General features: G+C 38.4%; 2 protein-coding genes across 3 annotated transcripts in view; both read left to right on the top strand.

The window, feature by feature from the left end:
- MYOM3 (myomesin 3) overlaps window positions 1–5,928 on the top strand; it is a 50,338-nt gene extending 44,410 nt beyond the window's left edge. Inside the window, exons 31-36 of the mRNA XM_019512404.1 lie at window positions 1–98; window positions 781–944; window positions 1,541–1,577; window positions 2,906–2,928; window positions 3,028–3,083; window positions 5,082–5,928. The exon at window positions 1–98 is cut by the window's left edge and continues 1 nt beyond it. Of these exons, the coding sequence (XP_019367949.1) occupies window positions 1–98; window positions 781–944; window positions 1,541–1,577; window positions 2,906–2,928; window positions 3,028–3,083; window positions 5,082–5,345 (642 nt within the window). The 3' untranslated portion in view covers window positions 5,346–5,928. The remainder of the gene's footprint in view (window positions 99–780; window positions 945–1,540; window positions 1,578–2,905; window positions 2,929–3,027; window positions 3,084–5,081) is intronic.
- Window positions 5,929–11,462: 5,534 nt separating this feature from the next.
- On the top strand, window positions 11,463–16,188 carry LOC109294131 (fatty acid-binding protein, liver-like). 2 transcript variants are annotated; one of them, XM_019512402.1, is made up of 4 exons: window positions 11,466–11,598; window positions 13,283–13,455; window positions 14,799–14,888; window positions 16,009–16,188. In XM_019512402.1, the coding sequence occupies exons 1-4, from the start codon at window positions 11,532–11,534 to the stop codon at window positions 16,060–16,062; spliced, it is 384 nt and encodes a 127-aa protein (XP_019367947.1). In that variant the 5' UTR covers window positions 11,466–11,531; the 3' UTR covers window positions 16,063–16,188. The 2 variants fall into 2 exon arrangements, with proteins under 2 accessions (XP_019367948.1, XP_019367947.1); XM_019512403.1 differs by lacking the exons at window positions 14,799–14,888; window positions 16,009–16,188 and adding an exon at window positions 13,692–13,861 and having other exon boundaries at window positions 11,463–11,598; window positions 13,283–13,486.
- Window positions 16,189–19,791: the final 3,603 nt, after the last annotated feature.

Genomic DNA, 19,791 nt, shown 5'->3' with positions numbered 1-19,791 from the left:
GCTACACCTCTGAAAATCCAGCCAACTGCTGAAGGTATCAGACTCTACACTGAAGTGAAGCACTACACTGACTATATGAAAACAACCTGGTATCATAAGTGAGTTGTTCACACTTATTTACAAGATTCATAACGTACTGCTGTCTGTATTATCTGTCACTAGAGCCCCTAGTGTCTGAGCCTGCAGTGCTTGAAGTCAATGAGAAATTTAACTGAATGAGGACTTCAGGGTGCTAAGTGCAACTGTCTCTTCATACTGAATTGTGTGGGAGGTCTTCAATTAGCAGTCATGTTCTATTTATTTAAGAGGCACAAATGCTGATGGGTGACCTTTGCTGATGCAATAACAATGCATTTAAATGAAAGCTCAATTATGGCCATGGAAGGAAGAATTTTTACTTTGTCTGTAGCCTATTACCCCTCATTGGAGAAGTGTCACAGTCACTTGGCATCTACTCAACCTTTTATCTGATCATAACAAAGCTTTTTCCAAATGTTAGTTAATTTAGCCTCATATCTCTCTGAAGTATGCAACCCCTGTGTAATTAGACCTTTTTAACTGATAGGTGTGATTTAGAAGCTAAGGTCCAGATTTCTTAAGGGGTGAGGGGCATAGTGTGATTTTCAGACTCCAAGGTGCCTGATTCCTATTGGAATTCCAGGATTCCTGGCTCCCAGTCTTTTTTTCCCCTAACAAACAGATCTTACAGAATCGGTTCAGTGTTGAAGCTTGTGCAATTTTACTCTAATATCTTTGAAATGATATTGTATGTTTACCTAGGGATAAGCGACTAGAAAGTGGTGAGAGGCTGAAAGCTGGGAGTACAATGGATCAGATCTGGCTTCATATACTGAATCCCACAGATGCAGACAAGGGGAAATATACCCTGGAATTATTTGATGGGAAAGACTCTCACAAACTTTCAACCGATTTGTCTGGACAAGGTGAGCTGAGGCTAAACACTTCTATTGTAAGGGACAGTTAAACACCTGTTACCTTCAGAGATTTCCACCCAAATTTGGTCATAGATTCTCCTTAAAGGCATGGTATGGGGGAGGGAAGCTAGAAGTTAGAATGGAGAAGTATATACAGAAAACTGTAAGATGCATGAGAAGGGAGTAACTAATGGCAGGAACATTGCTGCCATGGAAGAGAGCTCCCAGATAGAAGGGTGAAAGGAGCCAGCTGTCCAACAGGATGACCATCAGTTGCTTTGTTTCTTCCATAGAGCTTGTGGTTTGCACATAATATTTGTGTTTCCCTCTGAGAGAATGTGGCTTTGGCTCCACAACAGAATTATCTTTCCCTACCTCAAAGCGTCTCTGTGGGAAGACAACGTCAGGACCTTGATCTTTTAGCAACATATAAATAGAGCTCGTATTTCCTTGAGACAGATAGAGATACTGTCCACAGAATACAACGATGGGTACAGACCAATGCCTGTGTAAACAGATAATCCCTGTTTAAAATGTTATGTTAAATCTATTAAGGTCAATGAAATAAGAAATACCTTTCCCTAAAACTCTTCTGTTCTTTGCAGCTTTTGCTGATGCAATGGCTGAACATCTAAGACTAAAGTAAGTTTCTGCTCAAATACTTTATTTTAAAGGGAAACAAATGCATTTTGGGGTTGTGCTATTTGTTTTGGTTCTTTTTTTTTCTCCCCTTAACAAATGCATTTTGGCATAGCTTCTCTGCTTCATACTTTGGAACAGCAATCAGGTCATGGGAGATTTCTCTTTATGAGGAGCACTAGTGATGTGGAAATTACCAGTTGCAGTAAATTATTCAAAGCTCATATCTGCAAGGAGGCAAATAAACCTTGGTAATCTCTGAGCAGTGCTGTAAGCAAGCCACAGCTGTACAAGACACAGCAAATTAACAAATGGGAAATTGCTACCAAGGTCTAGAAGCTCTGCACACTTTTAGATATATAATTCAGTGTGTGACATGCCAGGCAACAAGTAGAATCCTACAGACAGAAAACAGTATTTTAAGTCTCTTTGTCAAATGGAGCCCAACGCCTGCCAACCAGACTCGGGTATTTCAGAGAACCACTGACTTCAGTGGTTTCTATTTAGATGCAAATGGCTGAAGTACACATTTCATTGGAGGATTAGGGCCTAAATTTGTAACATATAGAAATGGGTCCCCGAAAGGGGAATTGAATGGCATGTCATACCAGCCTTAGGAAAAGATATCCTTCCTCCGTTACAGCTGATGGCAATGGAATATTGCTAGCCTCTGACAATTGTTCAGTGGTTATAACATGTTATGAGTAAGAGGGTGCAGCTTCTTTTCTGGCAAATGGCAGCTCCTGTCACCAAAAGCATACCAAACTGTCAGAGGAATCAGGCCTCCTGTGTATGGAATTTCCCTCACATGCAGAAATGGGCCTCTCAGGAACAGTGCTGGGACCATGTGAGGAAGCCTGTATTCTCCCTCCCCTCACAATACTTTTTCTACACATATAAAACAGACTTCAGCTTTCAGGATTGTCACTCTGAGTGCTTCAGAATTAAACAAAAGCTTTTTCTAGATGGGAACCTGAAACTCCCACGAGACTATTTATGGATCAGTGGAAGAAAGTGCTTAAGCGCTTTGTGGGTTGACTGGGCTTTAAACATATATTTGAGAAGCTCCATTATCCACTGGCTCCTCTGAAGTTCATAAGAAAAAAAGTATTCTTTTTTACAGATCTCTTTCTCATTCCAGAACTTGCTCAAAGGAAAACGAAATAAAACTCTTTATTCACCCCAATGAAAGACAGAATACTGGAATTTTCCACATATTTACCCTATTCTCATACTTTGCTTTAGTGCCCCTCTTTGCTTTCCCTTTGGAAATGCAGTTCCATAATAAAATAAAAACATTACAAACCTCTTTATCTCTTTCTCACTTTCAGGGAAGCAGAAATAGCAAACAAGTGTAAGTAAATAAATATGGCACATTTCCCTCATTCTGTTACACAAATCCAAGTATTATGCCAGTATGTAAAGCTAACTGTTAGTTTTTGATCCTTTCCAGATCGTGCCAGAGTTGTCCAAGGTCTGCCAGATGTTGCTACCATCATGGAGGATAAGGTAATATTGAGTAACTGTCATGCATTATTAGGTGAGGTTGCCCTTAGTTCATGTATAGATATTGCAAGGATTACTGGGGGTGCAGAGCACAAGGTGCCTTTCTCTTCAGCAGTTTTCAGCAGCTATGGCTCTGTGCTTTCCTGAGCCAGCACAGTTGTAAAAGATATGATGTGACAGAATCCTTATGACTAACATCATCCAACAAAATCATAGAGCATAGGGAGGGAAGGGAACTTGAAAGGTCATCTAATCCATTCCCTGGTTTCAAGGTGTTCCTAAACTATGATTGCAGATGGTTCTTACATACACACATACCCCTGCCTACCCTGTAGCATTAAGCAGTTTTGAGAACCACAAACCTAATTACGTCTCAAGGATTAATTTCTTGCCTTTGTAAAGTGCAAAGACTGTTTTAATATTCACTGTAAAAAGATTTACATGAGAAGTCCCTACTTATTCAGCTCCCCCCTTAGATACCACATGCTAGATTGCAAGTGCTGACAATTGTTTGTTGAAGCTGTTTAAGTGTCTGACCATGCCTATCCCACCCCTACTTTTAAACCAGTGGTTTTCAATCTTTTCTCGTTTGTGGATCCCTAAACATTTTTGCATGGAGGTGCAGACTCCTTTGAATTGTAAGTGCAGGTATTCACATACTTTCTTGATCAGTCACCTTTTACAGACCCCATAGAGATATTCTGTGCAACCCCAGGGATCCACGGACCACAGGTTGAAAACCACTGTGTTAGACTAATCATCATTGGGCTTGATTATTCCATCATTGACACTAATCATATGCTCTGGGCTAGATTCTTCTTTACTCTTAGGGGTTTTGGAAGTGTAAAGGGGACTCAAAATTACTATAATTATAAAATATATCCGCTTGAAGATCGCTTTATACTAACAGAGTGGTGTGTAGGGGCACAAATGGGAAGCAAGCCCATTGACTTCAGGGAAGTTATTCTTTAGCTCATTAAGGTATAAGCAATAGCGAAAAGAGGAGTTATTTTCAAAATTACAGCTGCTAGCCATAGAAAGGAATTACATTTAATTGCAATGCTGTGATTTCAAAACAAAAATGCCTCACTGCAGGGGCATCTATGTGCTGCAGGAGCATGCAAGAAAAATAAAAATGTGGAAAAGTCCTATCCATTCACATTTTTCTGGTTTCTGTTTAAACTTTGTTCAGACTTCTAATTCTATCCAAAATGTGCACAGCTTAATAGCATGAATTGCCATGAAATTCTCTATTTTAGTATGAAGCATTTAGCTTTTGTTTTGGTAAGCTTGCTCCTGAATCATAGAACACTCACGCTTCCCTAAAGCACCTTAGTTCTCCTAGCTCTGCCACCTGATATCAACACAATCCTATAATGAATTCTTATATCATAGTGAATAAGTTCCAGCTGACTCATAATGACAGAAACTAGAACAGCCCTGAAGTCTGAGGTCATGTTATTGACTTTAATATTTTCAAAGTAGTAAATATGCTTATATTGCTAATAAACACAGACATGTTTCTCCATAACCAAAGATTTGCATACTACAAACTGTACCTTTCCACTTCCTGAAAGCAAAATCGTACTGCGTTTGTAAGATCATGCCATCTTGTTGGACATTAAATAAGAGAAGTACAGCATGTTATTTGTGTCAGAAATTGGGGAGTGGGATCAGAAGGCAACATTTGATGTAATTTGTATGGTGCTTTCTTTCAAAACACTGAATAATTAATCCCCAAATTTTGGGGGCCAAAAGTGCCCTTGTAAAATATAGAAGTAAATATTGTCCCCATTTTACAGATGAGAAACTAAGACAGAAATGGCTTGGCTTACCCAAGTTTATACAGTGAATCAGTGTTAGGGCTGATTAGGACTCAGGAGTTCCTGAACTAGTTATTCTATGGATTTTTAAGAAGGAACTTGATTTGCTCCGTTATATCTTCAGCTACTAGATGTGAACTGTCATTGTAATACCTACGTTTGCTGTGTTTTAATACAGACCCTGTGCTTGACTTGTTGCATCTCTGGCGACCCTTACCCAGAAATCACATGGTTCAAAAATGAGAAGGTAATTGTCTTTAAGGATCGTTACAAAATAGAAGTGAAGGGAACAGTTGTCACAATTACCATTGAGAGAGTCTGCAGTGATGACACAGGAAAATACAGCATATTTGTTAAGAATAAATATGGCTCTGAAACAGGGCAGGTTACAATCAGTGTATATAAGCATGGAGAGGAACCAGAAGCACTACAGGAAAAATAACTTCCATCATACTCCAAAACACAGATTTCTCAAGGGAATTAAACACTGAATGTAAGGCATCTAACTCCCTAGGGTTCCTTTGAACTTCTCAAACCTAAAATTGAGACCACTATTTCTCTTTCCTGACATTATCCAGGTATAAAATAAACACATACACAGTGCTGTTTGCTGGAAAATGTAGCAAACTAAAGTGATTTCTGGTAAGAGAAATGAAAAAAGCCCTTCAATAAAGCATCTGCAAAAATCTAGAGAAATCCTTCAAAATTTCACTGAAGTATTCTAGCCTAAACCTACAAAATTACATAAGCTCCTCATAAAGGGCATCTCTTTTCAGCTTACTGCACTGTGTGGGATAGACGAGTGGTATACAGGAACTTTATTTTTAAGATCTTTTCATATTAAATCTCTCTGTTATTGAATATCCTGTAGCAGGTAATTTGTGTGTGTGTTATTAAACTTATCCCTGCTGAACCACAATTCAGCACAGTCCTCCAGGATATGCCTAACTTGATGTTAGTAGACCTACTCATGTGCTTAAAGTTAGGTATATTCCTAACTTCACTGAATCAAGATCCTAATGCATTTAAGTAAAGTAAACTAGTGTTGTTTTAAGTCTCCATTGGCTATAGTGAGGAATGTGTGGGCTAATGTTGTGTCTGCCACTGTACTGTGGGATCATAAATTCATATGCCCCACAGCTGATATTTCATTATAGCATACTGTAGACAGTCATATTGTGGAACACCTATGCACAGCTAGGTGAACAAGGGTGGCATTCTGTTCCTTCCTATGTGTCCATTTTTGCCACCTGTGCATCCAGGGGAATTCTATTTGTAGGTCTATATGGAAAACTACACAATCATGCAGAGTGGTGCAGGAGAGAAGAAACCATCGTTTTCACCAAGGAGTGGCTGGAGCTCTCACTTGGAAGTAAGAGGTCCTGTATTCTGCCCCACCCCCTTACCCAAAGCGAGTTTAAACCCAGGGGTCTCCAACTTCCTAGCACAGCACTCATACCACCACTCGATAGATTAGTCATTATCCACAGTTCTTTTTCTGGCACACCTTTTAAAGCTGGCCCTCTGGGCAGCCATGACAGGGTGATATGTGGGACCAGGAGAGTCGAGCCTCGAAGGTACGTGGCTCAGTGAGGTGACAGCTAGCTTAGAAATGAAACAATGGGCCTTGAGTTGGAGCCTGAACCCTTGTCCTCAGTGGGGCAGAAGCTGCCCTCCAGCCATTTTTTTTCCAATAGCTATATTAGTGACTCAGCTTCAAAAGAAGCACCAGAGAAGGCACTGAATTACAGCTGACCTGTGTTGTGCGGGTTAGCATGCTGTACTGGGAAATGAGAGAACCTGGTTCAAACCCCTTCTGGCTGAAGGAGGCCCTGGACCTCTGGCCTCCCAGGTGAGTGCCCTATCCTTTAAACTATAAACCAAAAGTGGATTGAACACATGCACCCCATTTGGTTTCTGAGGCTAAGTCTGGTAGTTACAGCTTTGGGCTAATTCCATTTTTGGACATGTAACTGTGCCTCCACTTACGGAGCAGCACTTACGTAGCAGCAGTCTTATGGCTGCTACTGCACATAGTGAGTCTGAGCTCCCACACAGTCGTTCAGTCGTCTGTGTGTGCAGGGCTGTGTGTTCAGGATTTCCTCTGGGCATGTAGATGCCAAAAATGCCCTGAAGATAGCAAAAAAATGGCCACTTACGACCAGGAAAGAATAGAATGTCTCCCCAAATGTCTTGACCTGTTTCTGTGCCAGATTCAGCTCAAAACAGAGTAGCATAAGCCCAGACATTCCTGACTGAGAAGTTGAAAGTTTGAAAAACATTAAAAATATTTTTACACATTTCACCTAAATAAACTTGTGTCCTTGAGCATATATTTGTAAGATATAAGCAAAGCCTTCTATCCTACATGGTGTAACTGCCTCCCCATTTAAATCAATAACTGTGATTTGACTTTGTATAAGTAACAATTTGTCTGTTGGGTTAGACCAAGTGACAAGCTTATGCAGTGATAGACTATTCTGAGAACTGTGACACATGCCAGCCCCCAAACAAAAGCTTGATTTCTTTGCTAACAGGAATCCTGATGAGCTAAAAGCTCATTATTTTCTTCATTTTTTAAAAAATTATGAGAATGAAGTGAAAGAAGTTGTCATATCCACAATAGGTTTTTTTTTTAAATACAACAGTTGGAAGCATCAGAAACACAACCAACTTTTTCTGAGAACAGGTGATTTTTATAGGTCAACTGTGATACTTGTAATGTTTCTGTTTTGAAAGCAGTTTATTCCTTGAACAATGTAAAAAGGAAGGACAAAACATAACAATAGAAATCTAAAGGAATGTAATAATCTTGTTTACATAATACTTACCATGTTTGACAGCTAGTATTTCCAAATTACCCACACTTTCAGAAGGTTTCCATAGCCACTGTTTTATTTGTTAGCATTGATTAAGGATGGTGCTTGCCTTTTGTACTATAGCTGATACTTCACTGTATGTAGTGTATGCAAAATAAAAATCTAAACTTGACAACAATATGTGAGTCATATCTAAATACATCTTTGGAAGACTGTTTAGAAAAATGTAGGGATGCATGTGTGGCTGGGTGTGCCACTGGGTGAGAAAAAGAAGAAAAAAACTATTCTTATTTGAAGGCAACTTCACTATTACTAATTAAATTAAATAGACTGTTTCAAATGTATGATCCCCATATCACAGTTATAATATCTATTATTGTTCTCAATGCTTGGAAACAGATTTTATCTTGATAGGATTATACACAGCTACTGACACTAAAATTTGGGCTGCAGTTGGTATTGGTTCAGGTACTAGCTTCAAATAAAGAATCAACAAATAAGATAAAGGAAAAACAGGACTGAAGCAGAGCAAAGGCTTAGTGAAAATGGGTAGAAGACTCCACCTCTCCAGAACTTGGAATAGAACCCAAATTTCTGAATCTTGCCTCTTCTGTAAGCAAATATTTGTTAAACTTACTGGCAAAGTGACCCGTTCTCTTTGTATTTTGGTTCATTTAGAGACTAGAAATCTATTGTGTCATTCACCCCATTACCTCTTATGGCAGAGGTCTGTTCAGTGGATTTACAGGTTTCAGCTCTGCTGATGACCCTCATACATGTCAGAAATTCCATCAAGAATCATCCTACTGTTTTGAGGAATGTATACACAATAAGTACATTGCAGAAACTTTAAGATTGAAAAAACAGTAGGTAATCATGCAACTGAAAGCTGCTTCATATCACATATGCACAAAGGTGCTGACTGAAGGTTCACTGGTAATTGTAATTCTGGCATTTTCAGTTAAGTCCTAGGTTTTGGAACCATTTTGTTGGTCTAATACTGCGTACATGTGTGTGGCTGTAGACAGGTCTTTAAATTTAAGCTAGTTTGCTATTATGCCTGCAGTGAAATTTGTATAGACAGACTTCCCAAACCTGTAGAGATTTGATGGCGGGACTGGGGCCTTAAGGAGTCATTTTAAATAAAGCTGGTTTTGATGTTTATTGGCTTCTGTTAAATTATTCTGTATATATGAAAGATGATGGGTCCCACTGACCCCACTTAGCTCATGTCTATGACTAAGCTTCTGCCAGCAAAGCTGTGTTAATCAGGAATATGAAAAGGTGTTATACTTGATCCAATAGCTATGCTGGCAAAAGCCCAGGGTGCCATTCTTTTCCTTTCCTGGATGTCTAAGTGTCCAGATTTAGTCTTCTGTGTGGCATTCCAACCTGTGCAAAAGTAGCATTTGTTAGACAACCATGTAGATGACCAAAATCTGGACAGTTAAATGACCAGGAAAGAAAAGAATATCAGCCATAGTGTACACACACGATAGCAGCAAAATTACACCATGACTGGAATAACTAGCGTTGCTTGGAAGGGTGGGTATAATCAGTTTTACTATGGTAAGCTGAGTCTCCATTAGGTACACTTTTCTGGTATGATGTTCTTAAACCAGCAAACTTCTCCTAGTATAGAACCTCACCCTGAAATTACAGGTAAAGTATAATACACTTTTGTAAGTGAAAGCAACATAACTGAGCACTTCAATGACAAAAAAGCATTACAATAAGTAAATGACCTACAAGGGAGGAGGCATAACCACAGCTTTCCATCCAGCTGTTGGAAAGGATAGTACCTGCAGAGGTGCAGCAAAGCAACTCCAGAGCCATGTCACGGATTGGATCATGAAAATAGAAATTAATTTGCTACCCCACACACACACTACAAAGACTTCTTTGTGAAACCATACTGCAAATGCAACAGACACTTACTACTGTTTTGCACTTTGGCTTACTGTGAAGTACCTAATGTCAACTCTAGTCTTCAGAGGACAGTGAGAAGAGGTCATCAGTACAGACTAAAAAAGCCTTTGACAGTACTTTTCTGCAGTCAGTCTGGTGTATGCATGTGAGAAGTCCTCATAGAAATGGAAAGTTTCAGTTCCAAACAGATGAACAGCCTGCATCCTCAAGATGGACTTTTCCACCCTTATAAGCAATTGGCAAAATGCAATTTGTTTTCTCCCCTGTCCTGTGAAACATCAGATACTGGCCATTACTTTGGACAAAATATCAGGTTTCTTGGATCAATAGTTTACCTGAACAAAATTCTTTGCAAATGGTCTAAAAGTTCTTATTATTAAACATTAATTAACCTCTTAACCCCTAATGTTAATTTAAAGAAGGTGTATGTGGCATATTTTAGGGCAGTGCAATTTTGAAACCAAATTGAGGCTTATTAACCAGAATTAGAATCCAGGTCTCTCATGTCCTAGTACCAGGTCCTATGCACTGATTAAAACTGTGCTGAATTAGGAAATTAGAGATGGACCTGAATTTTCCCAAAGCTTGAGGTGTGTCTGATTCTTTGATCTCAGTTTGAGATTTTCTCAGAAAACTTCAGACTGGAAAACAATGTAATTGTAAATTTGTTCAGAATCTTATTCCCACTCAGTAAAAAAAAATGCTCCTTAGTATTTAGTAAAACAAATGTTATCTGAGAAAGGTCAGGCACCGCTAGGGTACAGACATTATCTGAATTAAGCAATTTCATGGCAAAGCTCATATAATTTGTCTAATGTCCTCTAATGCCAAGTCCAACCTGCACAGAGAATGTAGATGTTGAAAATGTTGTCGGATTATGGGCAAAGTGAGAATTAAAATAAAGCACCCATGTATTTCCCCCACTTCAGTCCCTAGGCAACAGCTTCATGTTTCAGTTCTCATTTAAATTTGTATATACATAAATATGATTAAACCTATTTAAATATTGTAATGTACTGGCTAATAGCTGTGCTTAACATTGATGTCTACTGGATGGAATTATAACTGTTCAGCTGTGTGTCATAAGCCATGGGCTACTTGCTCTTTGAAGTGCTCCACGTGCTTTTGAAGCATTCCAAACAATGAAGGTACAGATACTTATAGCCGAAGCATCTAAAAAAAGGCCAAAGTGCTTCAAAAATGACTCCTGAAAAAAGAGGAGCATTTTTGAAGCACTTCCTGAACTATTGGCATGCTCCAGTGGTCCTTTAGCTTCTCACAGTGCTCTACCTGCTTCCTACCCCCCACAGAGAAGCAGGAGAAGTGGTGCAGACAGGCAATAAGGGCTCTCTTGTGTGCTCAGTTGCTTGGAGAACCTGCAGAGAGAAGAGGTCAAAAGCCTTACAGTAAATCCTGCTCTCCAGCCCCCTGACTAGAGACTACTGCCACTGCATGCTGACACTGCCATTTTAAACCACTTGGAGGAAGGGGAGGGTTGAGGGCCTGGCCAAAGCAACTGAGGAACCCAAAACACATTTTCAAAGATGACTTAGATGTATACTAGCTAGATAGGAGGTTTTTAACTATAGTTATACCAGTAGACAAAGGTAATCATCCTGATAGTTTAAAGTCTAGTTTAAAACTAGGAAACCTTAAAAGAGTCAGTCAAGGTAAACCCTTCTTCAGAACCAATGAACTAGAGGTTATTTCCATTAAAAACAAATAGATGATTAATAATTGATACTTCACTGTTAATAATTACCAAATCATTGCATGAAATGAGCTAGATTTTTCCCTTAGTATAAATAGCATCACTTTGATAGAAGAGTCCTCCATTCTGTTCCTGGCATCAGTGCCCATACTATACCATATCATCCATAATGGCATTCAGTGGAACTTGGCAGGTCTATGCTCAAGAGAACTATGAAGAGTTCCTGAAAGCTATTGGTAAGTGTCCAGTTACTTTTGTCACAGCTTGTTGGGTATGTGAAATACAAGAATATTTTTCATTTACAGCACTTTTCATCAGGGAATTTCAACTTATATTGTGGACCAGCCACCTCCCATGACATAGTTCAGTGCTACTCTAAGCATTTTAGAGATGAAATGAAGAGATTTGCCGAAAGCAACATGGGTAGAACAACAGGTGTTAAACTCAGATTTCCTAAGTCTTTACTACAAGAGTGAGCTTCTCCTGAAATAAGAGGTATCTTAATAGAAGCATGAAAATTTAATTGTATACACATTTATAAATCTAATAGGTTCGCTAGCAGCGACTTGTTAATGGGATATAGAGCCTTTCAAATCTACACTGCTAGTTCACCTACAGGTGATGGCTCTTTGGTCGCCAGTATGAGATGAAGATGATGGTCTTTAAACGTAGGGACAAAATCATATTTCACTTTATGTACCTAAATGGCAGTTACCACCTATGTAACTACAATTTTCAACACGTACACATAGGTTGATACAGTTCTGGGCATGCAAATATGCACATACCCAGGGAGCATGTTCAGTAGGGCTGTGCTCTGGCTTGCAGGTAGGTAGTACCATATGCTCACCCAGGTAGGCATGTAAGGCAACATATGCCCTGAAATTGTAGCCAAACAAAAAACAATGAGTAGCACCTGTTAGATGCTGGTGGAACTCCCTTCCATGGTTTAGCCTGACAGCTTATGGGTTAGGGCATCTGTCCAGAGGGTAGGAGACATTCTGGTAAAATAGAATCCTAAACTTTGCAAAAGAGCAAAAAACTGCAGTTAAAAGGCTAGGCAACTGCCATTTAAAATAGGCGAAGTAAAACAGGATTCTGCCCTAGGTCTCTAATAAAAAGCATCACCACAGTTTCCCGTTCAGCCCTGATGGCAATTTTAGTAAAATGACCAAGGATTAGATGGGTTTTCAAAAGCCTTACTTTGAAATTCAGTGGAGTTGGGTGCCCCTAGCCACAGTTAAGATTCCTCTGAAAACCCCAGGCCTAAAGAGAATGTTGTCTGAACTACCTGCTCAATGCCAAAGGTCCCTTTTTCAAGTCATGTATGAGGCAGTTGTTCTGCTGCCACTCTATGACCTGTACCTTAGTCTCCAGCCTGTTCTGGGGAGAGAAAGAGAGAAAATAATGTACATGTCATATTAGTCATGTCATGGTAGTCACTATACCTCCCTTATTCCTAGATATTGAAGAGATGATGGAGGTGTAACAGTCTGTATAGATTAGAAAAGAACTTAGAAAAGTGTCCAAGTTTCACAAATGTGAAAGCCATACATACAATTTAAAAATGTGTTTACAGAACTATTGTAATAGGAGGCAAACACACCTTAAATTGCTTTTTCAAAATTATTAGATTTATGGCAGGTCCTCAAAGTAAGGGCCTGACATTAAATCTCCAAGATTATAAGGAAATTAACCAAACAAAAAATGCCCATGAATTAAATGTTATGGCCAGAGGGCACTGGGGAATCTCAGGATAAACTCCCAGCTTTAACACTGATGTCCTGTTCTCTTGCTACTTCATGTCAACTTTGTAACTTCATTGAAACAAAGTATTTGGTATTTCCATTATTCATTTCAACAGGAACTCCCTCTGTGCATAACAGAGAAATTAAAAATCTGTTTTTTGCTTTTCTGCAGGATTGCCAGATGAAATTATCAAAGTTGCCCCAAACATTAAGCCTGTTATTGAAATACTACAAAATGGAAGCAACTTTGTTGTGACGTCAAAAACACCCAAGCAATCTGTAACAAATTCATTTACTCTTGGGAAAGAGGCTGATATCACCACTATGGATGGCAAAAAAATGAAGGTAACCTACCAGTATTTCAGGAACAATAGTAGTTCTTTCTGCACTCCAAAGATTTCAGAGGGCATGTAGGTTACAAAGGAAGTGAAGAAGCCTGAACAGTTTTTCGTCTAACCATTAGGGTGGTTAACGATAGTGCAACACACTGCTACACAGGAAATTTGGCTTTGTGTCATGAATTGTCATCTTAGCATGTGCTGGAACAGTTGTGGAGGCAATGCACTAAGCTACTGTATGAGCAAGCAAGCACATTGCATCACTCCTTAACCAGCTCTTCAAACTGATATGTAAAGTGATGCCAACAGGCTTCAGGAGCTGCTTCTGAAACTAGAGACATGGTACTGCAAAGCAGGGTCTGGAGAGACCCCCAGGAACCTCTTGGAAAAATAAATAATTTGTACTGACTAGATATTTTTCTACAAATTATTAAATACTCAGTTATCAGCAAACAGATAAAGGTAATCAAGTCTCCTGCGTTAGTGGAGGAGCAAATCAAAGCAGGAGTTAGAGAGGAATTTTACTCCCTACGTCCTGTACTGCATAAATGACTAAATGCATCATGTAATTTTTCACTTTATCCTGAACAGTACTGCCCAAACAGCAGGCTGTGGAACACTAACTGTGGACTTTAGACAGCTGACTTCCAGTGGTGGTGATTCTCTCTCTCTCTCTCAGCTGATAAAGATGCCAAAATACTTTAAGTGCTTTCTTACTACATTTTCCCATGCTGGCAGGAGTGTTATTTATGGCAAGGGAAGTGGTTCATGTATTTACAAGTATATGTGAGGGTAGTCTAGGAGACAATCTTTCTGTTACACGTGGTCCACATTATACAAAGTTTGAGAGTGCCAACTTTAAAGCATCTGGCATTGACCACTTCCAGAAGAAGGATGCCATCACAGATAAGCCAACTGTTTTGTCTAATTTGGAAAGAGCCCGTGTATATGTTTTGATCGGTATGTTGCATATTTTGACCATCAACTTACATACAAATAGATTGTATATGTATTTTACGTACAATAATTGTAAATCCTTTTAACAGCCTCTATTTCCTGAAAATAATCTACACATCAAAGAGTAGTATTTATATTCTTTGAACAGTTGAAAGAAAGCAAATTTTCTCCTAAGTTAATTAGGATATTACTTAATCATGCCAATTGTGGTTAGGGAAATAAGAATGAGTGCCTGAACTTTCATCTGATTATATCTGTGTACCCAACTACTTACTATAACTGAATTTCCATGTTTACCTTTTGGTCTCAATTGCTGCCAGAAATGGAGTGTAAACTGGACTTTATAAACTAATGTAAGTAATTCTTAAAAAAAAAAAAAATCTGTGTCCACAGTGCATCGTTCACTTGCAAGATGGGAAGCTTGTGTGTAAATCAGACAAATTCTTCCATGAACAAGAAGTTATAGGAAATGAAATGTTGGAGGTAAGATTTAGGCAAATATAAGTTCATTATGAAAAATACCAGAAAAAAATGCCCTACACGTCAGCTTATAAAATCAATACCATTTCTTAAAGTACAAAAATTACTACAAAAGGCGTGCCTTAAATCTGTATCTATGAAGAATATATGATTTTAACTCTTAAAAATTATCATAGCCCAAGAGAAACAACATTAATCATACTTTAGTACAGATGCATTGTACAGTGACACAAATGCCTTACCTGAATCTCCTTTAAACACAGACACAATGTGCAGCTATGCCTTACAGTTACATTCAAGGCTTTACTGTCTTTGAATGTTAACTGTCATTTCCCAGGTGAGACTGGGCAGAATTCATCCCTGTTATTTTCCATTTTATGCACTCAAGCATGAACATTTTTAGTTTCTAAGCATCACGCAGGAAAGCCTTTTGCAGGGTTCTACATAAGGCTGTGAACCGTTTGCACCAATGACCTCACTGAAAAACTTTGGCCCAGGCAAAGGGTGCAAAATGAATCAAGGAATGCAAGTTTACATTTTCACTTCTTTAACTTACAAATCCTTGGAATGTCTAATTTGTTCTGAACCCTTCTCTACCACTACAGAGCCCTTCTCCCTGGGAGTTAAACCTCAACTTTTCAGTTTTTTAAGATGTGTTCCATTTGATCAGATTACTGTCACAGGTTTTACAGCAAAGGTTTTCAAAGCAGCTCTCGAAGTTATGGAAACTCAGCTTCCTTAAATGGCTTTGAAAATGTCAGCCTACTTTTTTCTTACAATAATAAATATCCAAAGTGCCATTTTAGAAGTACTTATTTCAGGCAGCAGGTTTCTGATTTGGAGAACATTCACTTCTCTTGGAAAACTTCTGATATTACTCCTTAATAAAAGATAACAACAATGTCCTTGAAAATAACAGTTGACATTTGGGGATTCTCAGTCCTCAGAACTGGTTCCCTAACAGAAATGCCATTGTTTCAGTATGAATGCACTGTGTATATCTATAGACAGGTATTGTGAATGAGAGAGTTACAATGAATTACAGAAATTTCTTTTCTGGTAGCTATGTGCAGCTCTCCTTACAGTCTAAACAAGAAACAAGTAACGTATTTATCTTTTTCAGACTATGACTGTTGGTTCAGCAACACTCATCAGAAAAAGCAAGAGAGTTAAATAATGAGACGACAGACTCATTTTTGTCTTGGACATTTTTACATTCCAAAAGCACATTTTCCATCAGTTGTGATTTTTCTTATTCTGAAAGAGTGCTACAAAAAAATAAAGAACCAAGATCTCTGCTTTCCTTGCATCTCATACTTTGGCTAATATAAGAATGCATTTTCCTTGATTATACTATGAGGCCCATCTTTCTAAGTAGCAGAGGCCTGTTTCCAAGATAGGCAGACATCCCAATAATTATGAGGGTAGACTTTCCTGTGAAAGAAGTAGAGGACCTGTAGCCTCTAGTAAAATAGTGGCTCACCAGAACAGCAACAGGGAGGTGACAGAAGCTGATATGAATATTTCCTGACCTCTTATGCCAAATAAGAAAGAATATAAATTTAATAAATCCCACCTCCTTTTCTCTTTTTTGTCCAGTTAGTCTAAGTGACCTACCAAAAATCTGCCATCTACTTCTTATGCAGCAAGGAGGAATCAGACATTTATGTGGCTGTTATGCACAGCTGTATCTGTAAGATTAATATAAGTAGAAACATGTTAAGAGCTGGAAAGCATATTGCACCTTCTCAGTAATTAAATAATATAAATGACTTGTTAACCAACTTACAAAAGGAATTGCAAACACAGTTAATGTGTTCAAGACCAAAAGAAATTAAACCAAAAATTAGGCAATTAATGATATTTTCCAGATCTAAAAATAAGGAAGCATCCTTGTAATAGTCCTGATTAGCATGACTGTTTTCAGATTAGATTGCTGTCTACTGTCTAGGTTAAGGCATAAAATGCATAGAATTGAAGATGGGAAGTAGGTTTCCTAACCTGTTACTCTCAACTGTCCATCTTTGCAAAGTTCAGCTTCTTGTAAAAAAAGCATCATCATTCATCCTACTTTATTATTGACATTTAATTGACGTATAGGGCATGTACTGTGACACCACCAGACCTTTTGTTTTCTCACTAAAATGTTTGCTGGGATAGTAATCATGCCATTTTTCAGGTTTCCAGTTAAATGGATTCTATTATATATACTAGCAGCCCTACTCTACATTGAGGTTAGTGGAAGTTTTTCAAATGACTTGACTGGGAACAGAATCTGATCTCTTCTATAGAGGGAAAACTACCAACATAGCTTACTGCTAGACCTCATCATGTGGACACACTTAGCTTAGAACTAGAGTGCTTTTTCTGGCTTACCTTGTATACTTTGAATACAAAATAATCTAAATAAGGAAAAAGCATCCTTATTCTGAAATCAGAGTGTCTGCAAGAGGAGTTTTACTGGCACAGCTATGCCAGTAACTGAGGCATGCTGTATTTGTATAAACAAGCTCTAAAGCTTTTGAGTTCAGGAGGAGTTACACATGTATACAAGATCCCTGGAATAGATTCAGGCCATTTGCCAGCACTTGGGAAGAAAGTTCTTTTAAAGCTGTTTGCTGCATGAAACTATTCAAGAACTCAAAAAGGTAATGTTTGTAAGTTGCTCAGTAACTGCTGCTAGCTAGATGAGGAAACAACAAAAGGATATTAACATTCTAAAAGTAAATTCCCAGAAAACCACAATGCTTTAACAAACAAAACTACAGCTGAAAAATGAATGATACAAGATTTGATACTTTCTAAACTAATCTAACTAAACATATTTTATTTGTCATTAAATAGAATTGTAATCACTGTAATTTGTAACGCCTGTGACAAAAATGTATATGTTGGTTTAGACTCATGACATAAAATGTATTTTTTAAACTAATTTAAAGCACCCACCTAAGAAAGCACTGATGATTTTTAATACATAAGAATACATTGTTTTAATATCCACATAATTGTTCCCAAGCTACTACAAATTAATCTTCTTTCACAACACAACTCATAATCTATTCAATTTACTATCTCAAAGTAAAGGTCAGCAAATATAGGTTCCGCTACACAAAAGGAAACAAAATTATAGGGAATGTAATATATCCTCAAAACAGTGATAACTGAAATTGTTTCTAACATGTTGCACCTAAGCTTCGGTAAAACAATCTAAAAGCAAATGTATGGGCAGTCCTTGACTTACAACGTTTTGAGTTACAATGTTTTGCACTTACAACGTTTATAAATTGACACCCTGTTTTAACTTTATGATGTCAGTTTCAATTTTACACTTGATCTGATGCCAAGCCACACCAGTGAACAAGTTCGCTGCCTCACCCACCTCCCTGGAGAACATCTGTCCAAACTTCCTTGGACACTTTCTTGAAGAAAGCAGACAAGATTCCAGAAAAACCTGCAGCTGAGACTCCTGGGAAGACTCCAGCCAAGAACCCTTCAAAAAATCCAACCAAGAGCCCTTCAAAATGCCCAGCAAAGTCTCCTCAAAGAAGTCCTTCCAAATCAATATGATTGCTATTTACAATATAAATACATTGATCTATTACTCATCTATAATTGATCGCGTACAAAATTCTGGGTTATTTTGGGGGAAAATAGAGTATCGGGCCTTGGTTCAGGAACCAATCCCCATTTATAACATTGTTTTCTATGGGAAAATCGGTTCCAAGTTACAACGTTTCGGCTTAAGACATGGTTTTCAGGAACCAATTGTCTCGTAAATCTGAGGACCGTCTGTACTGCAATGTCCAAATTATTTAACATTGCCAGCTATACAGCTGAACTAATCACAGCACATTCCACTGCTGCTGAGATATGAGGCTCCATACAAGTCCTTTGTTCAGTGTTTTACTTCAAGCTTTTAGGAACCGGAGGCCCTTGTCTGCGCTAAGAACCTTGTCTTCCTCTCTGGGATATTAGTTATTATTTATCAACTGAAAATACTTATATTGAAAGAATGGTGGATCCATCCTCCCTCAAAGTCAAGTGAAATCACAGAGAACACTTCATGACAATGTTTACATTTCTGCCTTGGTAATTTGCTGTTACTCTGAAGTCAGGTAGATGGTAGTAGGGCAAGGTGGCACCTCAGAGACTAACTCGTTCAAAGAGGCATAAGTTTTCATAGTTTGTCAGAGGCTGTTGCCTATGAAAGTTCATCTTCTGAATCAGTTAGTGATGCCACCCTGTCCTACCTTCTGCATTACCATACCTTGTAATTATGAACAGTAAAGAGACAAGATCTATCTTGCTCTGAACTGTTTCTATTAGCTCCCAATTCCACAGGGTTTTGAAAAAGTATGTAATTTCCCTGAGAACATGTATATATGCTAAAGATCAAATTTTATGTGGCGACTTCAGTGTTTCGTACAATTTTCTAAGAGCAAACTTTGATGTACCAACTAGAACAGTGTTTCTCAATCTGTGGGTCATGACCCCAAAGTAAGTCGCAAGAATATACAAAAGGGTCATTTAAAGGAGAAAAACATGGGAAACCATGGCCTTTCCCTTGCAGGCTTGCAGTTTGCTGCTTGGGTCCCCCCCTGCCCTACCCCCTCACAAGTGAGGGGCACTGAGGTAATGTTTACAAATGGGTCCTGGTAAAAAAAGGTTGAGAACTGCTGAACTAGAAAACATTTTGGTATTACACAGCTGTTACACTATTCAGAGTGTAAATTTAATCTTGCCTGCTTTTGCACCACCTATTTCAGGTTCTTCTAAAGAAACTTGTGTGCATGTGTAAGTGTGTGAATAGGATTTTAATGTATACTTATTCCAAATCATACTCAGCACAAATGCCCACTTCTAGATAGGATAGCACCTGAACCAGAAACAGCTGTGGTGTAATTTA

The sequence above is a fragment of the Gavialis gangeticus genome, unplaced genomic scaffold, assembly GCF_001723915.1.
Source record: "Gavialis gangeticus isolate Ggan-Ray unplaced genomic scaffold, GavGan_comp1, whole genome shotgun sequence".
Classification (NCBI taxonomy): domain Eukaryota; kingdom Metazoa; phylum Chordata; order Crocodylia; family Gavialidae; genus Gavialis; species Gavialis gangeticus.
Note: the sequence above shows the minus strand (reverse complement) of the source record. Positions and strands in the feature narration are given on the sequence as shown.